Source organism: Nanorana parkeri, unplaced genomic scaffold (genome assembly GCF_000935625.1).
Source record: "Nanorana parkeri isolate BGI_ZX_2015 unplaced genomic scaffold, ASM93562v1 scaffold83, whole genome shotgun sequence".
NCBI classification, from domain to species: domain Eukaryota; kingdom Metazoa; phylum Chordata; class Amphibia; order Anura; family Dicroglossidae; genus Nanorana; species Nanorana parkeri.
Genome location: NW_017306351.1, coordinates 1,960,812 through 1,971,632, shown reverse-complemented (window position 1 = coordinate 1,971,632; position 10,821 = coordinate 1,960,812). Strand labels below are relative to the sequence as shown.

The window sequence follows — 10,821 nt, the reverse complement described above, 5'->3', positions numbered from 1 at the left end:
AAACCCCTCCAGAGTTATTTTTTTTACGTCTTGAATCAAAGAATTAACGTTTAAGGTGTTAAATATGTTTGACTGATGCATTCTGGGACCAGAAGGGGAGGAGAACAGTGCCTACAAATGATGTGTTTTCAACAGACTGCACTGCTGTATGTAAACAACTTTATTTAAAGTTGTTGAAGTTTATATGTTACAACTTTTATGATTTACAACCCCACTCCAATAAATAAATATAATAATTATAATAAAATCTAATAAAACAAAGGCAAACAGTTCCATCTTCCAAAAACTGCAAAAAAATAGGCTTCACTACCAGAAGTTATCAATTCACCTCACAAATCTCCCTCTCCGAGCAGAAAATACCACCAGAAAACTACTATAACGACACTCTGAATGAGGTGCTTATGTAACGATTGTCTAACGGTCGATAAATGGCCAAAAAATCCTTGTGAATTGCACTTCTGTACCCATTTAACGATTAAGCTTGTTAAAATTAGGAACGAAACGTTGCATAATGACTTACATGCTAAAATATTATAGGCGGTAATTGGAGATTCCAAGTGTTAAATCATTTGGTGAATTGAACAAACCTACAAATTAAATAAAGGCCGAAATCAGCAAGAAAAGCTTTTTGGATTGACACCTAAGTAGGTTTATAGTTAATGTTATCTTCACATATTTGTTCAACTGCAGTAGACGGTGCTAAAAATATTATGGAAACTATAACCCGTAACCCATAAACATTTTCTATATGTTACGGGTTACCCGTAACATTTTCATTATGAGAAATAGGTTTGGGAACAGTTGGCAACCTTTTCCTCAGTCAACCTATTGCTTTCGCAACACTTATCTTTTTAATTATTTACTGTTGAAATACACAAGGCCTCAGTTCTACCACTAACATCATCACTATAGCAACATCCAAAGCTCCAGAGTGAAGCCATATTTGAGGAGTCAAACCTTGCCCCATGGAGCCATCAAATGTAATTTATCAGAAGGCTGAGCTGTGTTGTTCATTCAATGGTAATGCCTGAAATGTTAAATTAATATCACGGTGGAAAGGTAAAGGTTTTACATTAAAATTGACCCATTGCTATATAAAACTCTAAAACATGTAAAAATTGGTACCAGACCAGGATCTGAGAGAATATAAATAAAGTTAATAAAAAAGAAACCCCACTGTCGGTAAAAGTGTTGGACACAGTAAAAGGAAGGATAAAAACAAATCTATTCTCACCAGATTCTAGACAGTCTTTGAAACTTAAAGTGTATTGAACATTTAAAACTGGCTACAAGAACGTGTGCAAAGAGTATCAGTTAATGGCACCTTCTCAGACTGGGCTGAGGTCATGAGTAGCGTACCCCAGGGTTCGGTGCTTGGTCCCATGCTTTTTAACCTATTTATTAATGATATAGGGGAGGGAGTGAAAAGTCATATCTCAGTGTTTGCTGATGATACAAAAATTGGGAGGTTAGTAGACACAGATTTAGACATTATAACATTACAGGAGGACCTGGAGAAAATCGGGGAGTGGGCAACTGTATGGCAGATGAAGTTCAATGTAGATAAATGTACGGTAATGCACCTTGGAGTTAAAAATAGGCAAATGGACTATACTCTTATGGGTGTGCCACTAGGGAAGTCGGAAACGGAGAAGGATTTGGGGGTCATTATAGACCACAGACTGAAGAATAGCTTGCAGTGCCGGACTGCTGTAAACAAAGCAAGCAGAGTCCTGTCTTGCATTTAGAAGGGAATGTATTGCAGGGACAAGTCTATAATTTTGCCACTTTACAGATCAGTGGTTCGGCCACATCTGGAGTATGCGTTCCAGTTTTGGTCACCAATACTCAGAAAGGATGTCCTTGAGCTCGAAAAAGTCCAGAAGAGGGCAACCAAACTCATTAAGGGGTTTGAGGATCTGAACTATGAAACAAAGTTGTTAAAATTAAATATGTTCTCGTTGGAGGTTAGGAGATTAAGGGGGGACATGATTTTCATGTTAAAACTATTCAAGGGTGACAGCAACCTTAGTAACAAACTGTTTACGGTCAGCTCCGTAACAAAGACCAGAGGGCACAACCAAAAATTGGTGGAAAATTTTTTTTCAACACACAGGGCGCAGGAGGTTCTTCACAGTTAGAGAGGTTAAGGTCTGGAACTCGCTGCCACAGGAAGTGATTTCAGCTAAGAGTGTGGAATCATTCAAGAGACTCCTGGACGAGTTGCTTGGAGACCATAATATACAGGGGTACAGGTATTGCTAAGAGAAAAATCACACATGGACACATATACATGCACACACCTGCTCATAAATGCATACACGCAATATGTTGGACTTGATGGACTTTATCTTTATTCAACCTCAAATACTATGTAACTATATGTAACTATGTAACTATGTATGTAAATCCCAAACCAAAAATGACTACATTGCAGTTTCAATGTGTTGGCAGTTTCAATTTTCCTTTATATTCACCTGGTGGTCCAGCCAGTAACACACTTCTTGTCCAAGGGTGGCTCGACTCTATGGAGGAGCAATGGAGCCACCCTTGGACACACTGTGGGGAGGGTAGTATTAGATATACTAACATATTTAGATGGATTCAACTAACAAAGTAAATCTGAACTCCAGCTAACATTGTTTAAGTAGATATAGCAACAGTTTTTTTCTTTTTGATATGAAGGTTTGACAAGGTTTGCAAATATGAATAAAAGACGATCCATGGTAAACACTCCTGTCAGTGTTAAATGATTTGGTCCAACCCTCTTTATGCCATTTGTGCTGGACAGTGAAATAAATGTAGTAAAATACCTACAGACTTTTGTTTGCAGATTCATACCTTCCTCTCCTGGATTTATTATTTTCTTTAATTTAGCCTTCTTTGTGTTGTCTTGCCGAAGGATCTAGCCGTAGCTTCGGCCGATCCTTCGGCTAGGTTCGGCCCCAGGACCCCTTCGGTTCAGTAGAACCGAAGGGGTGCTGTACGGGCTATTCACTATAGCCCCGTACAGCTCCCGAACGTGGCCGAGCGGCTCAGTCGAGCCAAACGCATATGCATCGGCTCGGCTAAGCCATGCTGAAAGCCGAAGCTGGCCAAAGGCCGGCCGTCAGCCTGCTTCTGACAGCTGGGCGGAGCCAGCCGTGAGCCGTGATCTGGTTCCGGCCACTTGCAGAGAGATCTCCAAACAGCTAACTCTCCATGGCGCCCCGGGAGTCCATGTGAAGCAAGCCGATGTACGGCTGATTTCAGCCGTACCAGCCTGAAGTGAATAGCCGAACAGTGTTCGGCTCACTTCACTTCAGGTCGGTCATTCACTCGGCTGCCTACGGCAGCTTAGTGAATAGGCCCCATAGTCACAAATGTTCAGTAGAAAAAATGCTTTCACAAATAAAACTCCTCCCTGAATTCTGATACAGCAGCCTCCGGTCACAACAGTCAGACGCTGTAGCCCGGCTGCCGTGTTTCTGGGGCATGCCCCCTTCTAACCTTATCTGTGGCATATCTTTGACTTCTGGTTTATGAAGGCATTTTTTCTACTGAATGTTTGTGAGTATGTTTACTTGTTTTTATACTATACCAATAAATGGTTGTCCATATATTTTCGTTATCATGTTCAGGACTTTTTGACTTTTTAAAATGTCCTTTTTGTCAGATATATATAGAAATTGCATATTTAGTTAGCTGGTAACCAGGGACGCTGATCTCTCTGCAAGTGGCCGGAGCCAGCCGTGAGATGACGGCTGGCTCCGCCAAGCTGTCAGTAACGAGCTGTCCGACGGCCAATTGGCAGCCGTTTGGCCAGCTTCAGCTTTCACCACGGCTCAGTCGAGCCGAGGCATATGCCTTCGGCTCGACTTAGCCGCTCGGCCAACTTTGGGAGCTGTACAGACTATAGTGAATAGACCGTACAGCAGCCCTTCATTTCAACTGAACCAAAGGGGTCCTGGGGCTGAAGCTACGGCTAGATCCTTCAGCAGCTTAGTGAATAGACCCCTAAGTTTTTAGGGGATTTCTGTACTACTTTGCTGTAAATATACACATCTCCCTCTCTGCTAGTCAAGGAGGTACCCACCTGGAATTTAAATTGTAGAGCAGTCAACCAGTGCAAAGGCAGTTATTGGTCTTTCTTGTTAGAAAGCCCAGTATGCTCTAAAAACACTGCATCAAAATAGCATTAAATATAAATGTAGTAATTACTGTAAAACACCATGATAAAAATGTGTTTCAATTATTTAAAATTACAATTAACCAAAAAACGTTTTAACATTTTTGCAATGTGATATTAGGCACAATACTACAAGTGAGCAGCTTAAAATGTAACTATACCAAAGTCACTTTGATAATTTGGCTCTTTTGAAAAGCAGCTATCTCCAGATGTCTGGAGTTTGGCCAAGTTCCTCCCACTCACTATGCACCACTCCTGGTTAGTCATGCCACCCATCACACTGATTGGCCAATACTGATGTATGGGGGCAAAGACAAGCATTTGGCTCTGTGACTGCAGTCAGTATTTGCATAAGAGAGCTTCCTGGAATTTTGGGCCCCCAGGGTGCTTTGAAAATAAAAACTACCCACTATTCCATTCAAGAATCAGATTGTAAAGGTTAACTTTGATACAGGGAAACATTTTCTTAACAAAAAACCCAGTTCAAATAGTCTTAACATTCTGATTTTAGTTTATTACTAGAGATGTGCATGGATCTTATCTGCATACTAAAAACCCAAAACCTGCCCTTGCTACCCCCTAAACCCAACCTGCAACCTGAACATGATCATCAAGAAGAAAAAAATGATAAGATCTGTATTTAACTGATAGCTTTGCCCAACTATACACCTATATAGTATAATATAGTTCAAGAGGTGGTATTTATAGGTTGGACAATGAGTATAGGCTAGAACGGTAATTTTCACTTCTCCTGAGAAGACATCACCTATAACTAAGCACTACTGATTGTGTGTTTGGATTTGCATATAACTTCACACCTGTATCAAGTATTCCATCATATTGACAAATAAAATATAAGCAAATGCTCATGATACGGCAGTAAGTCAATATCCTGGTACAGATTGCCTTAGTGCACTTGGTGTAGTAAACAATAGTTATATTCTGAGAATCTTTGTACTTACATGCAATGGGATTATTTTAAAGTGGCATTGCCCATGGTGAGAGCAGGACCGCCTGCCGATTTGCGAAGAGTGTCTAGCACACAGCATGCTCACCAACAATGAACAGTCACACTCAGTTTAGTGTAATGGCTCTTGCCATGGCATTTGGAAAACATGAAAAAGAATAGAATTGTATAGGTATTTTAATTAAATGTATAGTGACATTAATTATAGAATACTATTCTATAATACATTTATTCTTTTGATTTACTAAAAGTGTAGGGGCTGTTTACTCAGAAACATTAATGTTTACTTAGCTAAATAAGTATGGTTCATTTGAAATACACAATGGTGCAAAGGAAATAAGAAAAATAGGGTTTCTGCATGCACTTTATTGGATAAATGAAGTACACTCATCTTATCTTGTAAACATTCACTGCACTCCTTTAGTAAATCAACCCAACCATATACTCAGACTATAACATTAGTTGTAATTGTTTTAATATTGTGTTACAAGTTTGCAATAACATAATTTGCTTTTATTGTCTTGTCAGAAAATCGACAGCTAGATTCTTAGTCCACCGAGGATACAGCCTATTTGAAGAAAATCACTCACCTTCTGTCAAGAGATGACATAAAATGGACAACTTGCACAGCCACAGACCCCCTATGGCAGTAGACTTCCAATTGAGAAGAAATAAAACTTACTGATGCATGTTTTAGCATGCTGTTCAGTCAAGAACTATGCTAAACAAATGTATCATTCACATTCTTCCTCACTACAGTCTAATATGTGATAATACAAACTCAACAAAGTAAACCAACAGATGACAAAGTCCAAGCAAAGAGATTTAAATAAACAATCGTAATTCAAGTCCAAAGACGCTGTAAAGAAATTGCCATTATTTCATTGTGTGAGATGCAAAATCTTATACTCATTTTTTTAAAAGACAGAGATAGAATGTGGCAGTCATTATTAAAGTAAAAGATTTACAGAGATAAGGTGGGACATTATTTGTGGCAAAACCACAATCACCAAAAATTACCATGTTCTGACATTTGACTCAAAAATGACACCAACATCTCCGACTAGCCTCCTTCCAAGCTCTTACACAGACATTAATACAACGCTATATTTCAATGTTTCATCTACTCCCAACGTGGCTGCCCCACGGCTCCTCATCCCACTAGTGTACCTAGTTGTATGTGCTGTAGGATTATGGGGTAACACCTTGGTTATCTATTTGGCATGGCGTAGTCCTGCTGGACAGAACTCTGTCACTGCTCTCTATATTCTGAACTTGGCCCTGGCTGATGACCTATTCATGTTGGGGTTGCCCTTTCTTGCTGCCCAGAGTGCTTTGTCCTACTGGCCATTTGGCTCACCAGTATGCACAATAGTAATGACTTTGGATGCTGTCAACCAATTCACAAGCATTTTCTGCTTAACTGTTCTCAGCATAGACAGGTATCTAGCTGTGGTTCGTCCCATTAAGTCAATGAAGTGGAGAAGATCCAGAGTGGCTAAATGTGTCAATGTCACCGTTTGGATTGCTTCTTTCTTGGTTGTACTACCAGTAGTTTTCTTTGCTGGAGTTCCAAAGGATTCTGGAATGTGTCATATTGCTTGGCCTGAACCTCAACAGGCCTGGAGGACTGGTTTTATCCTGTACACTGCTGCACTTGGATTCTTCTGTCCTTTGTTTGTAATTTGCATATGTCATATAATTATTGTGGCTGAGCTAAGAACATCTGGAAACCGGGTTAGGGCGGCTTCAACCCGACGACAGGGTCCTGAGCGCAAGGTAACCAAAATGGTTGCCCTTGCAGTGACTGCCTTCATCTTGTGCTGGCTGCCCTTTTATGCCCTGAACATTATCAATCTCCTATGGCCTTTACCTGCAGGTCCAAGGTTGTATGGACTTTACTCCTTTGTGGTAGCTCTCTCCTATGCTAACAGCTGCCTAAACCCTATTATATATGCCCTTCTAGCTCGTCCATTCCAAAAGGGATTGAGACGTGTTCTCTGTAGGACATCTGTAAGGGTGGCTGATGGAGGTATGAATGGACCTAATGAAAGAGCACAAGGAGAGCTGAGCAGAGTTAGTGGCATTTCTCAAGAAAGAAGAAGTCCAAGAGTGGACAGAGTGGAGGAAAATGGGCAGAGAGCTGGACCTGAAGAACCTCTGCAGCAGGAGGTTGGACCCTCTTCACAAAACGCTTTACCAGAGGAGCTTGGGGCATCTGAAAAAGAAAACATGTTAGGCATAAGCTATTTATAACAGGAAAAAAGTCTGATGAAAACAAATCTCATTTTGAATCAGAAATGAGAATCGCTTTTTACTTTTATTTATAAAATGCCTTGTCTATTCCATTCCGTGGGACCATTTTTGACATATATGTTAGCTTTATTTTAAAACAAGGAGCTTCAGTTTCCCTTGACTTTCAGAAAAGCATCTTATGAAAGAAATGTAAGTAGTTAATTTTGGGGGGAGAATATTAGAAGCTGCTCGAAAAGAGTTTTCATAGATATAATAACACTTCAGACTTGTATTAACTACAACTATGGTTGTTGAGTGACAAATCATCCAATCACTTCAAAAGATGAAAAGTACTTAGTCAAGTATGATGACTGTCTTAGATTGTTACCTCTGCAGGCCAGAGCCTCAACGAGCCAAAGAACTGCAACCTAAACAATGTAATCAAGTACTGTAATATTATTTATCTAATAAAGATGTCCTAATATTTTCTTTCCAGCCATTTAGAAACTATAGTCCGAGCTCACTGTTGAATGCATTTTCCTGTATGTCATGCTCCAGCTTAAAAACTAACATGCCAAAAAGTTCTTGCATTTAAAGGGTCAGTTCACCCAAATGTATAGTTTAGTTGTAGGAGGAGTCTAGTTAGATAAATCATATCCCAGCAGTAACATGTCCTTGCCACAATTCTCAACTTCCTGTGCACTTGGCAATCTTGGCTGTTTGTACCTACCATTTTTGTATTCCAATATCTCCTGGTTTATTCTTTATAATACAAATCTAGCAGTCCAGTACAGTATACACAATGCTGCAAGTTGCAACAAAGTGCAGTACCCCACAGTATGAAATATACATCACAGAAGTAATGCAGTAATGCATTATGCAGAAGTAATGTAGACAGTGTAATATAAATCACAACATAGACAATGGTCTGCTGTATGTAACATACAAAATGCAACGGTCCAGAAAATGTAAGCACACACAGCACAGCATAAAGAGTGCAGGGATAAGATGAATGTAACATAAACCACAGCATACAGAATGCAGCAGTCCAGAGTAAGTAACATATAACATGATGTACAGAGAGTAGTGGTCAGGAGTATTTCATGTATATAAGAAAACACCGGGCGCCTGACCAGGAGCTCTGCTGGACCGCAGAGTCACGCTACTTTTAGGAAGCGGCAGCGTGACTCTGTGGTCCAGCAGAGCTCCTGGATTATTCATCTCCACAGCAGTTTATCTATTGAGGACTACCAGTCCATTTGATGTTTATTTTTTTTGCTCCCTTTGTGAGTATATCTTATTGTATTTTATTTAATTATTAAAAAGGATTATTGCACCTGGTCAGGCGCCCAGTGTTTTCTTATGTTTTTATGCAGTGTTCAGGATCCCTTATCTGTAACGGGGCGGCCGTGCTGGATTCCAGCGAATTTTTCTGGGGCCACAGGAGGGTTCTTTTGGCGCTGGTCATTGCTTTCTTTTTTGTATTTCATGTATAGTACACTGCACATAGTGCACTGTTCCAGAGTATTTAATGTATAACATAATATATGCAGTGCAGAAGTCCAGAATATTTCATGTATAGCACAATGTTTAAAGTACAGTGGTCTAGAGTACTTAATGTACAGCATAGTGTACAGTGTGCAGCAGTCCAGAGTATTTCACTTACAGCTTAATGTATGGGGTGCAACAGTCTGATTTTTGTAATGTATAGCATGGTGTACACAGTGCTATGTCCAGAGTATTTTATTATTATACAGGATTTAAATAGCGCCAACAGTTTGCGCAGTGCTTTACAATATAAGGAAGACATTACAATCATAATACAATTCAAGACAAGATGGTAAGGAGGGCACTGCCCATGAGGGCTTACAATCTAAAAGGGAGGGGCAAGTGATACATGAGGCGGTAGCTGTGTGGGGATGCATTTACATATAGCACAGTGTACAGGGGTTAATGATGCAGAGTATTTCATGTATAGCACTGTATACAGACTGTGGAAGTCCTGAGCAATTAATGTTTAGCATGGTGTGCACCGAGCAGTGGTGCAGAGTATTTAATAAACAGCATGACCCAGAGTATGTGATGTACAGCACAACACACAGCAGTCCAGAGTATATAAAATAAAGCATGAAATACAGAGTGCAGGAGTCAAATTATGTAAAGTACTACACAACATGCACAGTGCAATAGTCTGGAGCATGCAAGGTACATTAGGGCATGTGGAAGACCTGATCATGTAACACAGAGCACAGCATGCAGAATGTAGCTGTGCAGATTTAAAATGTACTGCACATCAAACAGGGAGAGTAGAAAGATCAGGAGTGCAGACCCGGGAACGAAAGGGCAGAGAGTTTCCTCTAGAGTAAAATGTATCTATAGAGTTCTTGAGAAATATAAGAACCTATCACTTAATTAACTCTGCAGCAAGTCTCAAAGTGAAATACCACTTTTGGGTGGACTGACCATTTAAAGTACAAAATGTATCATTTTTCTGCACAAAGCCTCAATTATATTCACACTTCACATGCATTATCATGTTATTTTATCCTTTGTTTTCCTATTTTCTCTACTACCAGACATATATTCTAAGCAATGAAATTAATATATAATGTAATGTATGTAACTAATTAAAGGTTTACCGTACAATAATGCATTTTATTTGTAAGAAAACACTTGAATATTATATTGAGTAAAGAAAAACAATTATGTTGACAGGCAACTACTTCTTTAGTAATCTTACGTTAAAAGGGTTAGTGGCAACGAGGCTCCAGGCTACTAGTTACATACAGTTCATGTGATCTATCAGTATAATAAACTGTGACATTTCCCTTTGGCCTTGAGAAAGCCATTTTTTCTCCTTGTGATTGGAAAAGTAAATAAGGGATGTCAAGCTTGCACACATGGTCTTTTGTGTTCTAATCAGTTTTCTTCTTACTATGATGTTCTGTGTGTTTAGTTGTTTAATAAACGGTATCTGAATACATCTACAAATACCAACAATAAAATGATAACATATATAACTACTAAACAGCATATAAGAATTCGGAGCTTTGACAGTGATCTGCTAATTCTATCCTGGAAGCATCATAATTATGTGAAAGTGAAAACTCCATTCAGTATACTCTATGGAAAAATAAATCAAGTGCAGCTAGTTTCAGCAGCATTTTCATGTTGCTTCAGGGTGGAACTGCAGAATATGGTCACATACAGTAATTCGGTGTTGGGCAACTTACTTAGTACATTATGAGGGTTATTCACAAAGCTGCCAAAGGCAGCCGTGTGAATAACTGACGTGAAGTGAGCTGAACGCTGTTCGGCTATCACTTCAGGCTTGTACACCTGATTTCAGCCGTACATCGGCCTGCTTCGGCTGGCTTTGGGTCGGCTGGAAATGCTCAGCATGTTCGGGCGACCCGAAGTACAGAAGAAGTTCAACTCAGCTGGGCCAACA

At 39.7% G+C, this 10,821-nt stretch overlaps 1 protein-coding gene across 1 annotated transcript; it reads left to right on the top strand.

The window, feature by feature from the left end:
* The first annotated feature begins 6,120 nt into the window (after positions 1 to 6,120).
* Positions 6,121 to 7,620, top strand: SSTR3 (somatostatin receptor 3). Its single transcript, XM_018552305.1, has one exon. The coding sequence runs from the start codon at positions 6,180 to 6,182 to the stop codon at positions 7,389 to 7,391; it is 1,212 nt and encodes a 403-aa protein (XP_018407807.1). The 5' UTR covers positions 6,121 to 6,179; the 3' UTR covers positions 7,392 to 7,620.
* The last annotated feature ends 3,201 nt before the right edge of the window (positions 7,621 to 10,821 follow it).